Below are 22,734 nucleotides of genomic sequence, written 5' to 3'. Positions count from 1 at the left end.
CCTCAGTGGCCACGCCCCCTCATTCTCTTCCTGTAAACAAAGCAGTAGCTATTTGTCACTTTCACGCTGTACTTTGGTGTTTTCTACGATGGCTCAAGCCGGGGTGCTCCTGGACAAGGACCAGTTCAACTGCTCCATCTGTCTGGACGTGCTGAAGGACCCGGTTACTATACCGTGCGGACACAGCTACTGCTCGGGCTGCATCCAGAACTACTGGGACCAGGACGACTACCTCGGGGTTTATGTCTGTCCGCAGTGCCGACAGAACTTCAACCCGAGGCCGCTGCTCGCCAGGAACACCATTCTGGCCGACGTGGTGGAGATATTTAAGAACACGACACTCCAGGACGCCGCGGCACCGACAGCTAGCCGAACTTTTGCCGAAGCTGGCGACGTGGAGTGTGACGTCTGCATCGGGTTGAAGAGCAAAGCGGTCAGCTCCTGCCTGGTTTGTCTGGCGTCGTACTGCGATGATCACGTCCGGCCTCACTACGAGTCCTCAGCCTTCAAAAAACACAAGCTGGTGGCTGCCTCCAAGCGGCTCCAGGAGACCATTTGTCCGCGACATGACAAGCTGCTCGAGGTCTACTGCCGGACCGACAAGCGCTGCATCTGCTCCCTGTGTCTGACCGACGAGCACAAAGGGCACGACACGGTGCTGGCTGAGGAGGAGATACAGCAGAAGAAGGTAATCACCTCACCTGAATTACACAGAGGGAGGAAGCCTCCCACATGGAGCTCATTCCCTTTTTTTCTGAGGCTGAGTTAACTGCCTCCACAATGTGCTGGAGTCTGGAGTGTTTCCCTGATTTAAAACCCCAGTCTGCCCCTCACTAATATCCCCATATTATAAAAAGACTAAAAGCAACACTTAAAGTGATAAAAAAAAAAATTAAAGGGTAACAAAACATTTTGACACAGTTAACTAAATCTAAACTATAGCAAACTGCCAGAGGAAGCAAAAGTAAGAACCTTACAAGTACAATTGTTCTGACTAAGTCTCCTTCGTATTCAAATGTCACACCGCAGTTAAATCTGCTGCACTGGCTCCCCATCATCTGGAGAGTCCACTATAGGATTCTGGTTTTGCCTTTTAAAGCGCTGCAGGGATGGGCATCATCGTGCAACCCCAGCAGGTCCCTGAGGTCATGTGATCAGGGCCTGCTGGCTTTGCAACATACAAAGCTGAGAACTAAAATAGGACGGAGCTTTTGCAACAGTGACCCTGAGACCCTCTGGAACCTTCTCTGTCTGAGCGTGTGGTCTGTGCTTTCTTTTAAAAAGCAGCTTTTTAAACTTGCTTTTGGGTAACTTTTTGTTTCTATGTTTTAGCATTTTTGTTGCACTTTGCCTTTTTTGTAGCACAATAAATAAAATCTTAATTACTTCCTTTGAGTTTTTTTCCGTATGACTGTAGTCAGGGTTTAAAAAGTCTAAATACTGCAGTGCAGCTTAAGGTAAACATTAAAGTGAATATAGTCTTTTTCTCATATAAACATAATCCACAGATGCAAATGTGTGTTGACATTTCCAACATGCACTTTCTCTTAAAATCGTCTTTTAACAGTGGACTGAATCCACTCCAGAGTCAAACAATGTGTCTTTTCGTTTTTCTTTAAGTGAAGACTTAATCTAATCCAGGGGCCCCATTCACAGGGGGACAAAAATAGTCTAACTGTTAAGATGCTTTAGAGAAATGGGGCAGAAAAGACACATTTCTACCACACACACACACACACGCACACGGGTAAAATGAAAAGCTGCAAATCTTATAATTAAAGACATTTGAGAGGCTGGAAGCTGCATTGAAATGATTATCAAAGTGGTTGCCATGTAATTATCTATAAATCAACTCATTGTTTCATTAATTTTGTGTTGTCTATTCTTTAATTATGAACCTCCGAATGTTTCATTAAAGCGCTGATTTGGTTTTGTCAATCAGTTGCCATTTGTAGGGTTGTATTCTACCTTACATCAAATGTGAGAAAAGAAGTCAAATTTTCCAGATTTTTCCAAAATAAAATAATCCTCAACTAAAGGTAACTTTATCTGTTCCTTTATAAGAGAACTCATTTATTCATTTATTCATCTGGTATGTACATTTGCTTGTAGGTTGGGTTTGTGTTTCAGTCCTGAAGGACCTTTTGTGTGTAAGATGAACATGACAACCATTGTACCACAGAGCTTCCTATGCATGAACAAATATTTGTCCCTATTCACAGCAGTATAAAAATCCATGTGACTAAGTGTCAGGGTGCTTTAGAGAGGAAGAATGTATTTTCAGCTGCTCTTTTGTCACAGCTGCAAGCGCCACATGTTTGAGTTTTCCACCAGATACAACCCCAAAGGGACTTGTGTCTCCAGCTGGAATCAAACCAGTGCCGCTTCACTTGCTGAGCAAATCACTACCTGATGGAGCCACTTGTTAAGTTGACTTAGAGAAACGAGGGAAAAAAAGTGCAACCAACTTAAAAATATTTAAAATGACTCCAATAGATCTAAAGAAAAGCTGCAAATCTTTTCCTATTTATCTCACCAAAAGAAAAAGAAAGAAAAGCTGAAACCCTCATGTAAATTTTGACATGCTGTAATTCCAAATTGATTTGGGTCTCTTCCTGGAATTAACCAAGGGCCTTTCCATTTGATAGGCAAACATATAAACCACTGCTTACATGTTCAAATAATAGACACGCAAATGAACATCATTTAATTTTCTGTATATCTGTTGCTAACTGCTGCTGTTCACTATTCTTTTATTGTGAACTGAGCTATTGATTGTATTTTAAAGGTCTCGGTGGTTTTCAGGGTTTTACTACCGAGTCATAATTTGTGATGGAGTTTTAATGAGGAAAGCATTAAAGCAGATAACTCAGATCCTTTGTGTTAAGAAGATCCAACGTTCATCACTGAGTGTTTCGGTGTCTTTAATTCACCACACTATCTAATCTAGAATACATTTTCAGCCTGATCCACAGTAGGACCAAACAGTTTAACTGTAGACTCGTCAGAGAAATGGAGCAGAGATGTGAAGTTTATAGTTTGGGTTTGAAACGCCTCTGGAGTTCCTCAAACCTGTTTTTGGGTATTTGTGTGGAATAAAAGCAGCAAAGAATTAAACAACTGAAAGACTTCATAATAATTTTTAATTTCTTCTCTTTTTTTTTAGTGATTCAGTTTTAGTGACAACTGGCTTCAGTCCGTGCACAGGCCCAGTGTAGCAGGAAATCTGGATAATGTAGCAGAGAATGAAATGCATCTACTTCTGTTCGGTTACATGACTTTTGATTTTTGATTTTCGTCAGAGGCAGCTCAGTGAGATCAAGCAGAGCTCCCAGCTGAGGATTCAGCAAAGAGAAAAGGAGGTGCAGGAGCTGAGAAAAGCCATTTTCTCTCTCAGCGTAAGTGCTGATGTTCAACATCTCACTGTTGGATGGTAAAAATGTCTAATCTTTCTACTGTTAAAGGTGTACATTTGCTATTTTATCAACTTTTGAAGTTTTTTTTGGTCTTTCTTCACTCTTTGCCTGGCGTTCTGTTCTCTGTGTCTCCCTCCAGCGTTCGGCTCGTGCAGCAGCCGAGGAAAGCGACGCAGTCTTCTCCGAGCTGATTCGGTCAATAGAGCTGAAGCGCTTTGAGGTTAGAGAGCTGATTAAAGCTCAGGAGAAGACGGCCATCGGTGAGGCAGAGAAGCTGCTGGAGCAGATTCAGAAGGAGATCGGCGAGCTGAAGAAGAATGAAGATGAACTGGATAAGCTTTCCCACGCTGAAGACCCCATCCATTTCCTTCAGGTGGATAAGAGTTTATCACACTCTCAGGACATTTTACTGTGACGATATGCTACACAATGAAAATAGTCCCTGTTTGTAGGGAGTTCTTAAACTTAGGAATTTCCTAAGCTTTTATCACATCCAGACCCTTTCGTTGATAATCTTTCACTACTGTAGTCCCAGCCTTGGATCTGGTGCCTTGTGGTTGTTGACCAAACCATTTTATGTCTTGTCTTTTGTCATGAATGCCACCCCTCCACTTATTTCTGCTACTCACCCTTCCTTGTTGTGTTCTGTATAAATAGCATGCTGGGAAACGTCTCCGCGTCAGCTTACCTTCCTAGTCTCTATGTTGCTAAGCCCACCACGTGCTGAAATATTCATAAACACACCGCCACAGCAGAGTCTTGGGAAAAAAAGTGGTTCAAGTTTTATCTTCACCACTGTTCCTGGTCTGTATTTAGAGCTGTCAGTCCCTCCATGCTCCACCTGTGCTGTCGGCTTCGCCGTTGGTTGCATCGGACCCAGACTTCACCTTCGGCCCGGTGACGACAGCTGTGTCAGATTTTAAGGCGCTTCTGCAGGAGGTCTGTCAGAACGGATGTGTCAGCATTTATGAGAGAGGTAGATATAAAGATTTGTATCACATTTTAATTTTTTGCACCATAAATGATTCTGTCGACTGTCTGTTGACGTTGTTCTACTTTTTTTATCCTTTACAGTGAGAAATATAGTAATTGTAAGGAATCCAGATCTCGCAGTCGAGTCTGACTGCACGGTGGTGGATCAAAGTTTTAATCTGGAAGTTGTACAAATGGAAGCAGCTGCATGTGAGTGTTCATGTGTGTCACATTCACAGGTTTTATTAACAGTTTTAAACAGTGCAGCAGTTTTGGTGGTCGGGGATGATTTTTAATCATCTTAAATCACTCTTTTAAATCAAAATCACCATGTTATCTGCGCCGGATTAAACACTCTTACAAAGCTCAATACATTTATTTTTTTAGGGTTTTATTTAATGTAGGTGCTGCTTGTTGCTCAGACTGTACAGACTGTGATTTAAGGGCCGAGCGTGTTGCGAAAAAGTAACCTGAAATTCCAAAATTTGTCATGTAAGAAATATATGTAATTTCCCTCAAAAACATACTGTGGGGGGGGAGAAAGGCCAAAAAACAAACCTGCCATTTCTGAACCAGAACAGAAAGAAAATGAGATTGTGGCAGCAGCACGGAGAATTTCATGATTTGATCCAGGAGCTGAAGCTGCATCACGACCGCTTTCAGAAATATTTCAGGATGTCAGGGTCACAGTTTGAGCTCTTGTTGGGACCACGTCTGACGAGGCAGAGAAATCATTTCAGAGCGACGTTAGAACAGCAGAGCAGCATGTAGCTGTGTGTCTGAGGTAAAATAGGATTATTCTACTATTTCCATAGGTCCTGTATGCTTTTTGAGTATGAGCACATTTGTTGCCAAATGCAGTGTTCTGATTGGTCACATCTGTTTATTCGAATCCAAAAAATCAGAAAAAGTCGAGCTTTGTTCAAAAACATAAATGCTGCAAATTTGTCCAGTAAAATCCATCCAGACTGAACAGCTGCATTAAGAACAGGTGAGTCATTTTTAACATATGACATAGTCGCACGTATTTTAGGCCTGTAGGGTCATTTAAATAAACCTCCCCTGGCAGCAGGGTCACACACCATTAAGATATTGAACATTAAAATGTATAATTTACTGATTTCAAACAACCCTTAGATAATAAATGGCAGTTAAAATAAAGAATATCTAAATAAAAAATATAAAGTGATATAATAATTGGGTGATATTGTTGTAACAGCTGGGAGATACTGACAGAAATGTGATATAAATATAAAAGAAATTCATCCACTTTATCAAAAGCTCAGTGGTCTACACTGATATTTTTCATGTTTGGTGTAACATGAAAACAAAATGAATATTTTCCTGTTTTTCTAGAAGGAATTTGCCTTAAATCAAAGTAAGACTAATATAAATCCACAAAAAACTCTCACACGTCACCAAAAACACACTAATATAAAAATGTAAAATTTCTGTCCTGATAAAATTCTGTTTATTTAATTTTTATTTTAATTGTGAAAAATGAGACATGTTAATCTGACCTTATTATCTCACAGCAGAAACTGTTTGCTTACAGTTGGCTTTGCTGAATCTGCAGATAAAGACCGATAGCTGAGACTGTAGTAACCTCTTTTTGTTACCCGTCTTTGTTATCGCAGTGATCCCTTCGCCTGGTCTAGACCAAAGTCATGTGAGCCCTCTCAACCCCTTCCTCACTCCAGGACCTCCAGCGTTTTCCTTTTCACCATTTGGTAACTACAACATTTAAACAGTATTTACTGCACGTGTGTGAAACCCACTTAACTCAAGCAAACCACATACAAATCCTTCTGCTTATAATATTGTTCTAGTGTAATAAAGAAAGAAGCCGATTGAGTGTAGATGTGCTTAAACCCGCCGGGACTTTGGTTTTTATTCATATTGTTCCAGAAAAGCTTGTTTTTACACACGTGTGCATTGATCTTTTTATCTTTTTACGTAGCTATTGTTGTTGATCATCATTCTTTGTAGAAGGTTCGATCCAGTAGTGGATAAACAGAAAATTAGTAACAACTTTACCCCTTCCTCACATTTCAAGCTAGACTCTACTGGTATAAGTTGTGGTATTTATTTGTGCTAAAGACAAAAACAAAAAAAAAGATTTCTTTCTTTGTTTCCTTCTTTTTCCAGGCTCTAAATTCTCCTCGGGATCCAGACATAAGCACCCTCCACGACGTGCTCACCCCAGGAGGAAATAAGACTTCTTAAGGACATCAAACCTCACTTTCACACACTCACCCTGATGGAACGTCATTATACTCAAGTGCTGTCCACACACAAAGCTACACTACAACTTAAGTCATGTAATTGCTGTTTTTTTTTTAAATTTTTTTATTCTGCTATACTCAAATGTAATCAGTGTTGGGAAAGGCACGAGGAAAGCATCTGTGAAGATCGCACTGACGATGTATTCAGCAGCAACAAGCAGGACTGACTTAGTGCGTTTTATTTCAGTGTTAGATGCTTTTAAAGGTATATTATTTATTTTTTTAACCCAGTAATCCTCTGTAAACAGTCATATTTGCTTCAATGATAACATGGATTATTTGACATGCTGGCATTAAAAAAAACAAACGCACTACATTTTCTCACGGGTGGTTTTTGTTTACACATCAGCTCCGTGACCAAAACGCTGGCTCCAGGCACGAAAACAATGCCATTTTCCAGTACAGCCTCATATCAGATTGTATTTAAATGTGATCTCACAGGAGCTTCCCTGATGTGGGACCTGGAGGCGTTTTCTTTGTCAGGCTGGTCTTTGCACAGGCTCTCTGGGACGGCCCATTTGCTTCTTTGCTGGCTGTGATTGGAGGCTTCAGGTTGCAGCAGGTGAAACCTGAGAAGCTGCTGTCAGCACACCTGTGAACTACGCCCATCTTTGCCTGTTCTAGTTTCAGTCGAGAGTGCAGGAAATGGCAGCCACAACTATTTCTGTTGAGCAGGACCAGTTCTGCTGTTCAGTGTGCCTGGAGGTGTTAAGAGACCCAGTGACGATCCCCTGTGGACACAGCTACTGCCTGGAGTGCATTGAAGACTACTGGAACAGGGCGAAGCAGAAAGGTCAGTGGAGCTGTCCTCAGTGCAGGCGGGTGTTCAACCCAAGACCTCTCCTGAGCAGGAACACTGTTCTGGGTGAGCTGGTGGAAAAGCTTCAGAAAACCGGATTTCAGGCCGAAAGTCAACAATCCAGCAAACCAGAGGAGGTGAAATGCACTTCATGTACGGTGAGAAAAAGCAAAGCTGTGAAGTCATGCCTTATGTGCGTAGGGTCGTACTGCGCCTCTCACCTGAAAGCCCACGAAGAACGCTTTCGTGGAAAGGGACATAAGCTGATCCCACCTTCGGATCAGCTGAAAGAGAAGCTGTGCCCACAGCACGATAAGTTACTGAGGCTGTACTGTCACAATGACCAGCACTGTGTGTGCTCGCAGTGTGTTAAAGAGAGCCATAAGGGCCATGAAACTGTCTCCGTGGTGGACGAGAGGGCAAAACAGCAGGTGGGTTTGAGCGTTTTTCTTTTTTTTGCAGTCTTTTCTGAGTGGATTTGAAATTCAAATGTGCACTTGACCTTCTATTGGTTTTCTAAGACCTTTATTTAGACGGAGAGCTTTTACTGGCAGCACAAATTTGGATTTTAAGGGGAAACTTGTCAAGATTTACATATCAAATCAGTACTTAGGGTTAGTACTCCTCAGTCTGTAGAGGTAAATGTTAAAGCCAGAGAGAGAGACAGATGAGGAATGAGAAAGAAAAGAAAGAAAAACCGACCAATTAGAGGCTGTTACCTGTTAGGCTGCTTGTTGAATGTTTTCCTTTTTTCCAGATAAGGTCATGTGTACAGTCTATGATGTAAGCTCAAAAAACTCTTAACCGACATTTTTTTGGAAAGCTGAGTTTTGCTGCCAGACCTGTTGAATCAAGGAATCACTTAAAACATGTGAAGTGGACTAAGATTGTCTTTAAAGCAACACAAGAAAAGATGAGAACAAAGTCACTGATATGTGTCACTCTGGAAAAGGCTACAAAGTCACAGTGATGGCCATTATATACAAATGAAGAAAACTCAGCATTTAAAACATTGAACACAAGCAGAGTAACGTGTGCTTTGGTCCTGCTGCTGTATCTTGGCTGGAAGACCAAAGGCCTCCTACTGTACTGCCATCCTTTGATTTTTGAAATCAAAACTTTCCACCGTGAAATGCAGCCGTGAAAAATTATTCGCCTAAGCGGCACAGGGGACTGCTCCATGTGATTGATATTCATCTTTTGTATTCTCTTAGAAAAAACTCCAGGAGACCTCTTTGAAGTCTGTGCAGAAACTGAAGGAGACTGAGAAGGAACTACGATACGTAATCAGATACATCAAGGTGAGTGCATTTCCTCTCCGGGAGCTTTAAAATGTGTCTTTGTCAAAAGTGCAGTTCCAGTGAATCCAGGGGACCAAAAGAGGAAACTTTTATCTTCCACAGCACTCCACGGAGGCTGCACAGGAGGAGAGTGAGAGGATTTTCTCCAAGCTGATCCGATCCATCGAGAAACAGAACAGCGAGGTGAAGGAGCTGATCGGAGTCCAGGGCAAAGCAGCCGTCAGTCAGGCTGAGGAGGAGCTGGAGAAGATACAGAAGGAGATGGCCGAGCTCAAGAGGACCGGCGCTGAGCTGGAGAAGCTCTCTCACACTGAAGACCACATCCACTTTCTTCAGGTGTGAAACTGAAGTTTGAACTAAAAATGTGGGAAAGGTTGACTTTTGTTTTTAATCTAACCACAAGTCTCCCTTATAAGGGAAACCTTCAAAGCTTTTTGATATACTTTGCTGATTTGGGGCCCTGAGGCCAGAAAGGGGTTTTATAAATGCACAATCTGCTCAGTTTAGTGTTCACTTACCTCTCTTCGCTTTGGATGGTGAGGGAAATCCTAATCAGGCAGAAAATTAAATTAAAATTAAAAAATTACTGAAATTAATAACATCTAAAAGTTAGTACACTGTAATTTCTATCTTTACTTATGAAGTGAGATTTAACTGAGGATGATAAATAATCCAAATGACACGTGTGCTATCAGCTTTAGCTACTAACACTAAAGTTCATTCAGCATCTGTTGAAGTGTTTCCAGGATCTCCAGAATCAAGGACAAATCTGAAACTTAGCATGAGAAAAACTGAAGTGAAAACTCAAATTACAAACTTTAAAATTCAGAAGTTGCAGAGTTGCAGTGAACTTCAGTCACACATCATTTGGCAAAGGCACTTTGTAAGGTCCCTTCCCAGAAAGACTCCTGTATGTTTACTGATGCAGAACTATGGAAAAGGTCAAACCTGCAGACTTATGCTTGTCATCTTATGACCCTGCTTTCCCCTATTTTGGATCCATGTTAACATGAGTAATGTTTGAACTGCAGCCAAATGGCCTATTTATCAAACACATCCAAAGTATTCAGCACTCACGGGAACAGTTTATCTTGGCACGATAATATATTTAAATGTTTTGTCTCCTTTTAATCCTTTTTTATTAAATTAAAAAAAAAAAATGAAATAAAACTTGCTCTTTAATTATGGTCTGGGCTGTAAGGGCTTCACCACAACTGTTCTGCGAGCCTTCCTGGTTTATTTACACCTGCTGCATTTGTATTCAAATTAGGGCTGTGCGATATGACCAAAATCTAATATCCCGATATAAGAATTCTATCGTCCGATAACGATATAAATCACAAAAATGTAACATTTTCTGTAAATTCTGTGAATCTCGGGCAGCTCGGGAAGTGTTTCCAGCTGCGCGTCATGTAGCTGGAGTCGAGTGTTTTCACAGATGCATGAAACGATACATTTTTAGACATAAGTTGTAACGACAGTTTTCTTTGAGTATTTATTACACGGCGCGCTGCCGGGAAAAGAGTGTTCTAACGTTTGACTCTAAGGTTTATTTTTTAGCACACGGCGGATCTTTTTTACTTCTCATCCGTAAATAATCTGCTCTTTCACGTGATTCAGTTTATTTTGAAAAGTCTCAACAGGATCCTGAGCTTTATTGTGAAAGGTTTATATGGAAAATAAACAAGCGGACACGCGATAGTGTTACCGTCATTGTTGCTAACAACAACGCATAAAAACAGGGGCTTGTCCATCCGTAGTGTGGTTATATAAAATATAAGAGAAAGAGAGAACTTTAAGAAATTAATATAGCCACTACAGTGACCATCAAAATGATGAAAAAAAATATTGCCGTAAACAGTTGTGGTCATCCAATATATATAGTTCTATCCAACAGCCCTAATTCAAATGCTGTTGTGTTGAATGTTTTTGCAGAAGTGCAAGTCTCTTCACTTCCCTACAAAGTCCGTGGAGATGCCCAGCACTGATGCGCTTCAGTATTTGATGTATAAAACCACGAAAGGGGCGCTGGTTAACCTAAAGGACAATCTGGATGATACACTTCAAAAAGAATTCTCCAAAATATCTGAAAAGGGTAAGTGACGTAAACGTACCCTTTACTTCACTTCTCATTGCAACACACACGATTTACAAAGAAACCCCAACACCTTTATTTTCTAATTTGCATTTTCAGTCACTTTACTGAAAGAAAGCAGCAGTAAGAACAACTCTGAAAAGGCTAAAGGTGAGATTTACTAACCTCACACACAAAAGCAACTTAGAAAACTGTCACTTAAGTTTAATTTAACCCTTTATCCTCTAAATCTAACAGTTAAAGACGCTGACATACCCTACAACTCAGAACCAAAGACGAGAGCTGATTTTCTTCAATGTGAGTACGATCATTTACAAATCATACCACCATCATCAAATACACAGTCATCTGTAGCACACGCTCATCTTCTGTCCAGATTACAACGATATAATCCTGGACCCGAACACTGCCAACTCTTACTTGTGCTTCTCTGACGGGCAACGAGCCGTGACCACACGCGCCGACCCGCAGCCCTACGCGGACCACCCAGACCGCTTCACCAGCTGGGCCCAGGTGCTGTGTAAGGCCGGGATGGCTGGACGCTGCTACTGGGAGATCGAGTGGACCGGAAACGGAGGGGTTTCAGTCGGCGTGTGCTACAAGAACATGAGCCGGGCCGGAGGAGGGAGCGAGTGCAAGCTGGGGCACAACTCTAAATCGTGGAGCCTGGACTGCTCACCCACAGCCTGCTCATTTCAGCACAATAAGGAGAGCATGACTCTCAGTGCCCAGTGTGCTAGCAGAATAGGAGTGTATCTAGATTTCAGGGGTGGGACTTTATCCTTCTTTAATGTTTCTGATGCAATGGTTCTGCTTCACAAAGAGAAGATCACATTCACGCAGCCTCTACACCCTGGATTCTGGGTGGGGCTGGGCTCCACTTTGAAGCTGTGCTCAATTTAACATGTGAAGACAGGCAGAATAATTCATTTCAGTGAGAATGAGGAAACTGAGGCAGATGTTTGTGCTCAAAGATTTGCTTTTCTTTTTATTAACCACACACCCGCAGCAGCAACAACACTTTGGTGGAGCAGGTGAAGGGCTGGAGGAGCTTAGATCTTATTGAAGGCAGCAACATCGACACTCTGGATCTACAGAGGAAGAAAGAATTGAATGCAAAGTCAATTATTGCAACATATTTATGCTATTAAGATTTAATGTAATGAAAGCCATTATTTAAATAAAGTTGTTTTACTGCTTAACTTACAAAACTGGTAAAAGATGCTTTTTGTGATGAGTGAGTGAGAAGTCTTCACTAAATGTTTACTGCAATATATGATTTCTTGCACCAATGATTAAAAAGTAAAATGAATTTTCGATTCATATCTCAGAGCAGAATAAAAAGATAAAGACTAGATTCATGAATGGAGAGTTAGGAGTCCATAAAGAGGAGGAAACCACCTCTTTAAAAAAAAAATTTTTTATCTATCTAGATAGATAGATAGATATCATTACAAAGGACGTAAGCATTTTTGGAGAAACAATATTTGTGTGGTGAGAGGGAACCATTTCTAATCTGAACACTGGCATGTAAAACTCTCGTTCAGCTGCATTGTGACAACTGTTGCATAAATGTAAGTTAAAACATGGCTCAACACTACAAACTGTTTACACCTCTGATTGTTACTTACATAGTCCTCAAACTTGGTGATCTCCTCTTCCAGGATGTCTGTGCCAACTTTGTCATCCTCAACCACACAGCTGATCTGCAGCTTCTTGATGCCATAGCCGACTGGCACCAGCTTGGAAGCTCCCCACAGGAGCCCGTCCATCTGCACCGAGCGCACACACTCCTCCAGCTTAGCCATATCCGTCTCATCGTCCCACTAAACACACACAAGAAGGGGAGAGACACAAATACCAATCGGGTTCAATGACACAGCTCACATTACAGTTAATATGTATCGCTTAAAAGTTTTAAAAAAAAAATTCTCTCCTCAACAATCATTACTATTACAGACTAGTCAGTTTTTCAGGATTTACCAGAAAAAAATAATACTTAACCACGAATAAAATGTATCAAATTAAAACTTTAAAGAAAAACTTGCACATGTGAAAATCTTTTTATGCTTCGATAGATACTTACGGGTTTGACATCCAGCAGGATGGATGACTTAGCAATGAGAGCTGGTTTCTTTGCCTTCTTGGCTGCGTAGGCCTCCAAGCGCTCCTGCTTTATACGTTCTGCCTCCTCATCTTCCTCGTCGCTGCCAAACAAGTCTATGTCATCATCGTCACCATTTATCACTTTTTCCTGTTTGACTGGAGCAACCTGGACAAAGCAGATGGAAAAACAAAGGGAATAGATGGTGTATTTTACAAATAGTCTTTCTAGTGCGTGACTCAAAACATCACAGTGAAAGGCATGAAGGAAAGGAACTTCAATTGATTATGTGAAATAAGGAAGAAAGGGTTGCAGGTACAAGATATTTGAATAAAAATACAATCAAACAACCAGACAAGGTAACACACACACACACACACACACACACGAAGATTAAAGAAATGACTTCAAATCAAAACCAAAAGTGTGATCTGCCACTGCACACGTTTCTCTTTTGATTAACATCAAAACTTGAATTCAAGTAGAGACAAGATTTGTAGGACCCCCCCGAAAGACATCCGTTTTAGAAGCTATGAACATCCCACAGCATCTACCTTTGCAGCAGGGATGGCTGCTGGTGCTGGGCTCTTCTCCAGCACAGCCACTCTGGACTCCAGCTTCTGCAGGGTTGCCCTCATCTCAACCACCACTACACAAGCAAACACAAAGTCAAAGTCAAATACATGCATTTGCCACTTGGGGGCAGCAAAAACGAGCTTACAAATAAGGGCACATCTCAAGCTGGTATGTATAGGTTATCAGGGTTGACTTTGACACATTCAAATCTGTTTGTGCTGGTTTACAATCCCTCACCAGCCTCTCCACATTTTGCTTTGAACTTCTCCATAGTTTCCTACATTTTTGTAACAGTTATAGCCAAATTGATTGTTTACCACCGTTCATCGTGGATGGGTACACACTGCAGACAGATGTATGCATGTAAGAAAAGACTGAACCTGTCAAGATGATTAAGTAAACCCTTTAAATAGGTTTGCACTAAACAGGTTTTTTTTTTTTTTTGGGTGATTCAGATTCCAGACACCTTTAAGGTCAACCTGATACTGGTTTTGGCCGATTTTGATCATAAAAGCTACAAACTGAGAATCTGCTCAACCATGGGGTTTATTTAAAAAAAAAAAAAAAAAAAAAGTTTCTTTAAAAGAAATCAGTAGTTTTAATTTCATGGAATTAAACTTTTGACTTTGTGTCCTGATCAATCTGCTCATTAACATCACTGCAATAAACAGACAAACTACAACTGTTGTGGTCTGTGTCGTAGCAATGTGCACACTTGTGTACAGGCAAACATCTGGGTGCAGCAGCTTGGCGCACTGATGTATCAAGGCTCACTGTCCTGACAAATAAGCTGCAAACCTAACTGAAGGAACACCAAAAAACCTCATCTTGAAACTGTGCAACACGTCTGACTGCCGCCCTGCAATATTTTACTACGAGCAGCTCTTTTATAATGTCATGTTTTATTTCGATAAAATCTTGAACATGTGTATTATAGTTTAAGCACAAACCTTTGTGCAGGGTCTGGTTCTCCAGCTCCAGGCTCTTCATGCGTGAAACCAGCTCCTGGTCTCCTGCATGTGAGGATGACTGAGGGAAGAACACCACAAATTAACACCAAGAGTCACAATGCAGGACAGCAAACACAGCAACAAATGGATTAACGCACAGGTCAAGAACAAACCCAAGGCTGCTGTGAAAAAGCAAGCAAAACCAAAAAACATGCAGGGGTAAAAAAAAAAAAAAAAAAAAAAAAAAAAAAAAAAGATTTAAACACAAAACGCTGATTAGAAATCAACTCCATCTCCAATGAATTTTGAAGCAGAACAAGATTGCTTCTTTCCGAGTCAGATTGATAGTAATTCATCATTAGCCTCCAGCCTGTTAACAAAGAGATTGAAAGCAGTTTGCTTTAAAATGGGGAACAGAAATACAACACTCGCCAAAACAGAACAAAACAAAACAAAAAAATCCAAAAACAAATGTATGGTGACTGACAGTATAATGAGATCAGCTCTCTTTTCCTTTAAATTGTCATCTGCCTTTTTAACCTTCTGCTTCCAGTCTTTAACAAAGCTGTGAAGCTGATACTGACCTTATCCAACTCGAACTCTCGGAAAACAGTTTGCTTCCAAGAATCATTAGCAGTTTGATCAAAACTGATAATCACAACTATAATCATAACACAATATCTAGAATAAATGAAATCAGCTTTATTAGAAGCAGTCTAAATCAATTATATTGACAGACATAGAAAAGGAAGCTGGATGGCGAGAGGTGGTGGAACAGGATGAGATACCATGATGTCGTGATGAATAACACACTCCAGGTCAGGCAGCAGCAGACACAGCCAGCATTGCTGTCTCATTCATGCAGCATTCCCAGCATTGCCTGAGCAGCAAAGCTGTGCGACCGACTTACGTTTCTGTGCCGCCGTTTCTGCTGGCGACCTTTGGCCTGCTGCACGCCAGTTATCACCAGCACCCAGTGATGCAAAAAGGTAAATGAGGGGGAAACATGAAAACAACAGGAAAAGTAGAAGATGTAGGTACAAAGAGATCAATATTTTACAATTTATTGGGATACTACTGTCAACTGGTGCTCATATTTACATGCACGAAAGAATGAAAGCGGACCAACTACAGGTTGTCCTCCTTGCTCCCCCCATGAAAATAAGTTCTTATAAACCTCACCTTAAACCAGAGAAATATAGTCTTGTCCTTTTCCCCCCACTGAAACTAAAGTCTGTGTCATTTTTCCATTACTGGTCCTCAAACAAACAAACAAACAATCTTTGTATTACAGTGAAAGAAGTTACCATATTTGTAAGTAACAACTGTAGCCTGATGATAACCAAAATAGTTCATTTTAATCTTGATCACTAACATTAGATTTTTAAGAAGGAATCTCTGATTAATAAAGGAGAGGAACAATTACGTGCAAGACCCGTTTTTGAAACAACACCAATGTATACTGCTAGCAAAACATTAAAAACCACTGATGATGATTATTATTATGATTATTATAAAACAAAAACGGGTACTACACAGCATGTGAATGCTCAATATGGACTGCACAAAATGTTGCCATTTACACTTCAATTCCACATTATGACACGGTGAACATCTGCAGTTCGTGCACAATGTGGTACTCACTCTACATCTTCCTAGTGGATTTAGCAATGTCCTGCATGATGGCATCATCTCACCTAACCCGCAGGCACGTGTGGGAAAAGAGCTAATGAAGTAGAAGCAGTCAAAGACAAAGCAGTGTGCAGGACTGACAAAAGTGGGGCGACTGGTTTAATAAAGGCTCCCCCCCCCTCCCTTTTGTAAAATAGAGGCAAACCTTACACCCTCCCACCAAAAAACAAAACAAAAAAAAAACAACAAAAAAACCAAACCCCCCCCACACACACAAAACGTGTCTTATCTATTTGCATTTGATGTAGCAATACAAAAGTTACAGACTCTGGGAGCAGGCCTGAGGGTACACGAGCCTGGCACGATGGCCTAACCAGCAGCTCATGCTGCCGATGTAATCCCCCCCCACACTTGTGTCCTGAGACGTGACCTTTCATTTAAACTTTTTCCAACCTGATTCAATAAAACGCACTGACACGTCTACCTGTGGAGACCCCAAGCAACATCAGTTGTAGAGATCTATAAATAACTCGGCACATAAAACCAAGACTATCTGCATGTGGTTCTTTTCATTGTTTTCCCAGCATTATATAGAAACTCCAAGAACTGCTGCAGCAGCCCTGAGAAGATAAGACAGCTGCCAAACCACCTGACCCTCTTGCTAGTACAAGCCACTTCTAAATCGAGAGGCTTAACTCACATGCACACAGCTGCTCCAGGCTGCCATGCGCTGTGACAGACGATGATGTAACTACTGCCTGAATCAACAGGACACTGTCTAAAAGGGAGCTGCGCTGCCACCGACAAGAGGGCACGAACCAAAAGAGAGTCAGGCAGAATAGCTCTGAGTAAAGACTACAGATTAAAACCCTCTAAAAAGTGTTTAGCATTTAAGAAATGGATTGATGAAGTTTCTGTACCTGCTGCTGCTGCGTGGCAGGTCCGTTGACTCCCTCGTAGAAACGCTTTTCTGCCTCATCGTAGCGGTTTTTGTCAAACCAGATGCTTTCTGTGGTAAGGCAGATCAGTCCACTCATGTTGGTACTGAAAAAGAATAATTCATGAGAGATTTAGCAATTCAACAGAACAGTTTGATAATTTATATGCAAACCACGAGACAAGAATTTTAGGCGTTATAGCCAAACTGCTGAGACGGAAAGCAACGTAACAACTTTGACAGCCGTTCGATTGATTTTGCTGTATTACAGGTTACAACAGCAGGAACTACAGGTGAAGTTTGACACTGCAGTTAGTTTCTCCCCAATGCTTTCAGCTACAGCTGTAAGATGACAACAAACGAATGGTTAAATGAAACCTGTGATTTACCCCTGTCACATTCAGCTTGTGAATTACTGCAGCAGTCAGTCATCAGTCTACACACTCACACAAACAGAGTTGCCTGATCTGCAGAGTCTGGATTACTGAACAAAAGGCTAGTCACTGCCTGCCAACAACCCCCCTGACTACACATACCATTACCCTTGAAAGGGGAGAAATGTATACAACTTGGGCATTCCTTTGTAGTCGACACCTGACAGTTACAATTGAAGAGTCAAACAGGAAAAAAAAGAAAAGCACAGGCATTGCAAATCCATGCAGCACACGTCTTAATGAAATGAAGCATTTCCATTATGAGAATAAGTTTAATGTTAATCATCTCCTGTTGTAAGTCACATGTGAGAAAGTCCCAACCTGGCCACCCAGGTGACATCGTCTGGACTCCATGTGTGAAAACAAATATGTACAGGCACACAAGGGTCAGAAAGGTGGTGTTTTTTTAATGTTCCGGATCTAAAAATAAGCGTAACACTAGCAGCTGGTAAATAAGAGGGTTGGGAAAAGCAACTGTGGCATTTTTACTGGATTGAACAAACTTTGAATAACCCCATATTAATATACGTTGGTGCCATATGCAGTACATGTCCACCTGCCCTCAACACACGCAAGTTCAACCAGAAGGTCTATGTATGGAAAAAAACAAACAAAAACAAAACGCAAAAGGATACAAGTTAGCATAAACAGCCAACACACAGAAAATAAGTGTTAAATGAGCCAAAAAGCACACGTCACTTCTCATTCCATGTCAGAGGTGTCATACTTGTCCCGTTTGGGCTTGCTTTCCGTCTCAGAGATGCCCCTCTTCCTTGGGTGTGGTCCCCTGCTACCTTTGCCCCCCTGCTCTGTCTCAGAGGAGGTGCGATTGCGGCCTTTGCCAATCTGACGGTGGGGCGTACCGGAGGCCTTCACTGTGGTGACAGAGGGTCCTTGACCCTGCAGGTGACTTTGATTGGGTCTGGAGTGAGAGAGCAAGAATCCTCTGGTGTTTGGGCTCCGGGGAGAGGACGACAGCAGTCCGCCACTCTCAACCTGATCGTGAATATTGCGGTTGTACCACACTGCCTCTGCCTGCAAACCCTGCAGCACGGGGCTTTGACCATACGAGCCACTCGCCTCCACTGAGGAGCTCAACCATTCCTCTTCAGCCCCAGAGCTCTCCGACTGGGACAGACGCGTGTGACGACGCAGCCTCCCAAACTGGACGTTGTCTCCACTAATGATGCCCCTCTCCAGGGCGGGAACACTACCCTGCCTGAAGGTTCCCATAGGTACAGCGTTCTGAGGGGCTCTGCTTTGCTGATGATTTTGACAAGACTGATCCATTTCTTTACTTGCTTGTCTTTTTTGGATTGTTTGGAGAGAAAAGAAGCAACAGGTGGAAACTAGAGCCATTAGTTCAGCGTGAAGGTGGTACTGCACTCACACTCACTGGTTAGTCAATAGTTTATTTCCAAGTCGTTTATTTACATAAGATTTGATGAATAAATGTTTATGAAATAATGCAGAGAAAGGTTACAAACTAGACTTTCATCTCACACCGGACAAGCCATGCCAAAACAAACCAGACCCAACTTCAGGTTAGGTTTTGCTTACAGTATTTCCCTCGTGTCCATTTCAAATCAAGTTGTTTATTATAATGATTTAAGGTGTAAAAATTAAAATAAAGACAGATATGCTGTAAAACTAGAAAAAGGCCACTCCCGTTAGACACAGCAGGACAAGAAAACACTGTTTATGCAATCATTTTAACTCCGTTTGTAGCTCACCTTTGCTTTGGCATGATGGGGATAAAGTACAGTGCCTATTGCAAAATTGGATATTGAAATAATTCACTGTTTATTCAGAATTCATGCCTAAGACATCAAAACAAACAGACAAACTTGCAGTCACATGGCAGGTGTTCGGTGATCGGCCACAAAATTAAAACCATTGGCAGGTAAAAAATGAATTAAACAGATCACCTGCTTGCAGTGCATTGGCACACTGGGTTTGGCATTCAAGTAGATGTTACTTTTACTTTTCAACCAAGGACACCCTTCCAAATAACAATGACAGTCCCTCAAGCAGCACAATGCACACTACTCTGGAAAGGCTTGAGGAACAATAGAAAACCCAAGGTTTTCTACTTGGGCTCAAACTTAAAGCTAAACACATCACCTACAGGATGTATTGAAACAAGCCTAAATCATGAGAACCTCCACCTTAAAAAGACTTTGAAGCCGCTGCCAGACTGTGTGGACAAAGTAGCTCTGGATAGAGCCGGTTTTAATATTGTGGCCGATTATGGTAGTCTCATTTTGCAGTTTATTAGGTACATCTTCTTAAAACAAGTACAGAATTAACCTTTTCAAGACATTTTCAATGGTTAGCCATCATTTTGAAGGATGTAGTTTGATCTAAAACAATTAGGTCTGACAGTACTCTCTGCACTCACTTTTCAAACAAAAACCACAAACATGCACTTGCACGAACTTTTCAATGCTAATGTCTTTGAGTTTTGCACGAAATAAAGGGGGAATGATTTACAAGACAAACTAATTAGTGAATATTGAGTCGCTGACAAAAATACTAGAAACATGTTTAAGAAAAAAGAAAGAAAGTATAAAATAGTATAAATAAATCAGTTCCAAACTGTCAAATGAGTGTTAACTACTTTAATTATCACCAGAATGCAAAATCCAGTGCATGTGTTAAAGTATTAGTTGAAAAGTAGCCTCAACATCGACACTCACCTTGTTAACTAGAATACGAAGCTAATGTGCAACAGAGAAACAAGAGAGCCTCTGAAATTCAATTTAATATTTATTATTTAATATTAAAAACCTTTGTGATAAAGCTACAGAAGTGCCAAAAGGATAGGGGGAACCCAAAAGAAAAGTACAATTCACGAGCAACAGAAGTCTCTAACTGTGATGCATTTCTAATCAAAGTAGCAGTAACGACCGTAAATATCACTTATGGCTCACGCCGGTTGCTTGCACTCTCTGACATTAACCAAAGTTTCTCACAGTACCACCAACTTGTAGTTCAGCTGACCACGTGGCGTTAAAAAAAAAACTTTAATTTCCGAATAAGTTGCAGAGTTAACAATCATCTTACTTTTTTAAAATGCTCCAGATGTGGAAAAAATACAACTTTAATGTACTTACTGTTGGTTTAATTCGACGTTTTATGACTAAGAAGAAGTCCTTTAGCGTGCCGCCTCGGCTGTAATCCGACGGCAGAAGAGGACTCACGTTAACAGGCACCCTCTATTCTTCAGTGGCGGAGGGGGGAGGACGTTAGCGTTTTAACGACTTTAACGATATTTTAAACGCTTATCGAACATTTATATAAAATAACATAACTCAAAAACAAGAAATAAAACATGCTGCAAGTTTACTAATTCTCACAATAAAGACAATTCACTTTTTAGCTAACATTAAAGCACAAAATTGGTAGAATCCATTTTGCTCAAAGACTTCATTACCCATGAACCTCCAGGAACTGCATAGCAGAATACGTTAGCTGTCAGCTGTCTCAGTTTACTGATGTTTTGGCAGGCTGTGCCGCCTTCCTCAGCACATTATCTTTTATATTACTTTAAAAAGGTATGCAGGTCTCCCCACCCCCTCACCTGTTTATAAATAAATAAATAAATAAATAAAAGCAAAAATAACTCAAAAGAATTAGCCAAATATATTTTCTTGACCTTCTCCCTCACCTAGAAAATATATAATATACAACAGTATAGACTTAGATTATTATTATTATTATTTTATTATTATTATTATTATTATTATTATTATTATTATTATTATTATTATTGAGATAAATGCTGGGTCACATTGTATTTTTTTTGTTGAGCTTTATTTAATATGTTCTACTTTTTAAGCTACTGTGTTATAGATTGTGTCTAATTTTTGGTTGGTAAACAAAGGAATTTTCCAACATTTGCTGTAAATAAATTATATCTTATTTTACCTTACATTATTATTATGAATGTGCGCATTAGCATCCAGATTATTCATTGTTTTAGAATATTATGAAAACTTCTTAAATAAAATAAAATTGTTCATTTAATTGTTATTCTTGCAGTTATTGTTCAAAACACATACATTTTATATAATATATAACAAGTACTGTGTGTTTTAAGCCATAAATCTTTATTTATTGTTTTATTTTTTGAGCAACATTAAAATAATTTTACACTCCCTACAGGTGAGCTTTTCCACAGTTTGATTAAAAGAACTGAAGTTATAATACTGACTTGTAATAATAATAATACCCCCCCCCCCCCCAACTCTGTCTGGAGTAGAACTCAAGCCAATGAACTCAGTTGCTTTTGGAGTCTTAGTCCTCAGTTATCCTGGTGAACCAAAATATCACTGTTGGAAGAGAATCAGCATTCAATATATTCAATAAGCTGTATATAGCTCAGGCTGATTAAGTACAAATGAACTCTTTCATGTGTTTTTGACCTTCATTCCTCTTTGATCTCAAATGTTCCTGGATGCTGTCCAACAATATTACTTCGCTGACTGCCTAATCTGTTCTTCTGTCATCAAACCTCCTCCTGTCCTAGTTTCGTGTTACTTCCAGTACTTGTGATGTCAGTTGATGATTTTTGCATTATTTATGTTCCATATTCAAGCTGCACAGCAAGTGTCTGCTGGGGTCTGCTGCTTCATACAGCTGGCCACAACATTAAATCCACTGACAAGTGAAATCAATGGCACTAACAAGTGTAAGTTAAGATCTGAGTGATTTTGACAAAGGTCTACTTGTGATGGCTATAACTGGGTCACATCTTCAAAACAACAGGTTTAGTGGAAGTGCTCCCAGTGTGCAGCAGTTAGCATTTTCCAGAAGTCAGCAGCTGAAGCAGTGACAGGATCACGGACACCCAAGGCTCAGTGATGTGTGTGGGGAAGGAAGGCTGGCTCGTGTCCCCATGCTGACTACACACACTGCCTACAGTGAGCATGTGAGCATCACTGAGCGATGAAAGAAGCTGGTCTGATGAATCACATTTTGTTTTACACGCCAAGCTGAGTAAGCATTGTTCACGAGGGGGAAGAAACAGCAGCTGGACTAACTACAGTATATGGGAAGAGGCAACACTTAAGAGGCAGCACGATGCTCTGCTGGTGCTCATATGAGTGTTCTGCAACACGTTCACCGACAATATCTTGATCAGCATTCCCCCACAGTAGTGACCTCACTAATTAGGATAATGTCCTGTTACACTGCAAACATTACTCAGGAATGGTTTGAATATGACAGA

General features: G+C 40.7%; 3 protein-coding genes across 8 annotated transcripts; 2 read left to right on the top strand and 1 right to left on the bottom strand.

Moving 5' to 3' along the window:
* Positions 1 to 6,989, top strand: ftr67 (finTRIM family, member 67). Its single transcript, XM_040018658.1, has 7 exons — positions 1 to 688; positions 3,303 to 3,398; positions 3,556 to 3,789; positions 4,233 to 4,392; positions 4,491 to 4,598; positions 6,026 to 6,118; positions 6,537 to 6,989. The coding sequence occupies exons 1-7, from the start codon at positions 89 to 91 to the stop codon at positions 6,602 to 6,604; spliced, it is 1,359 nt and encodes a 452-aa protein (XP_039874592.1). The 5' UTR covers positions 1 to 88; the 3' UTR covers positions 6,605 to 6,989.
* Positions 6,990 to 7,105: 116 nt separating this feature from the next.
* On the top strand, positions 7,106 to 11,959 carry LOC120725617 (E3 ubiquitin/ISG15 ligase TRIM25-like). Its single transcript, XM_040018620.1, has 7 exons — positions 7,106 to 7,903; positions 8,687 to 8,773; positions 8,876 to 9,109; positions 10,709 to 10,868; positions 10,968 to 11,018; positions 11,106 to 11,165; positions 11,245 to 11,959. Exons 1-7 carry the CDS (start codon positions 7,319 to 7,321, stop codon positions 11,769 to 11,771), a joined length of 1,704 nt encoding a protein of 567 aa, XP_039874554.1. The 5' UTR covers positions 7,106 to 7,318; the 3' UTR covers positions 11,772 to 11,959.
* eef1da (eukaryotic translation elongation factor 1 delta a (guanine nucleotide exchange protein)) lies at positions 11,830 to 20,705 on the bottom strand. Of its 6 annotated transcripts, none has more exons than XM_040018621.1 (11): positions 20,618 to 20,705; positions 20,201 to 20,221; positions 19,235 to 19,269; positions 18,229 to 18,807; positions 17,051 to 17,174; positions 15,409 to 15,471; positions 14,499 to 14,577; positions 13,527 to 13,621; positions 12,955 to 13,140; positions 12,500 to 12,694; positions 11,830 to 11,959 (listed from the first exon to the last, which is right to left on the bottom strand). In XM_040018621.1, the coding sequence occupies exons 3-11, from the start codon at positions 19,246 to 19,248 to the stop codon at positions 11,921 to 11,923; spliced, it is 1,374 nt and encodes a 457-aa protein (XP_039874555.1). In that variant the 5' UTR covers positions 19,249 to 19,269; positions 20,201 to 20,221; positions 20,618 to 20,705; the 3' UTR covers positions 11,830 to 11,920. The 6 variants fall into 6 exon arrangements, with proteins under 6 accessions (XP_039874555.1, XP_039874559.1, XP_039874573.1 ...); XM_040018625.1 differs by having other exon boundaries at positions 15,409 to 15,465; XM_040018639.1 differs by having other exon boundaries at positions 15,409 to 15,444.
* Between the last annotated feature and the right edge of the window lie 2,029 nt (positions 20,706 to 22,734).

Source organism: Simochromis diagramma, unplaced genomic scaffold (assembly GCF_900408965.1).
Source record: "Simochromis diagramma unplaced genomic scaffold, fSimDia1.1 OVJJ01000205.1, whole genome shotgun sequence".
Taxonomy (NCBI): Eukaryota; Metazoa; Chordata; class Actinopteri; order Cichliformes; family Cichlidae; genus Simochromis; species Simochromis diagramma.
Note: the sequence above shows the minus strand (reverse complement) of the source record. Positions and strands in the feature narration are given on the sequence as shown.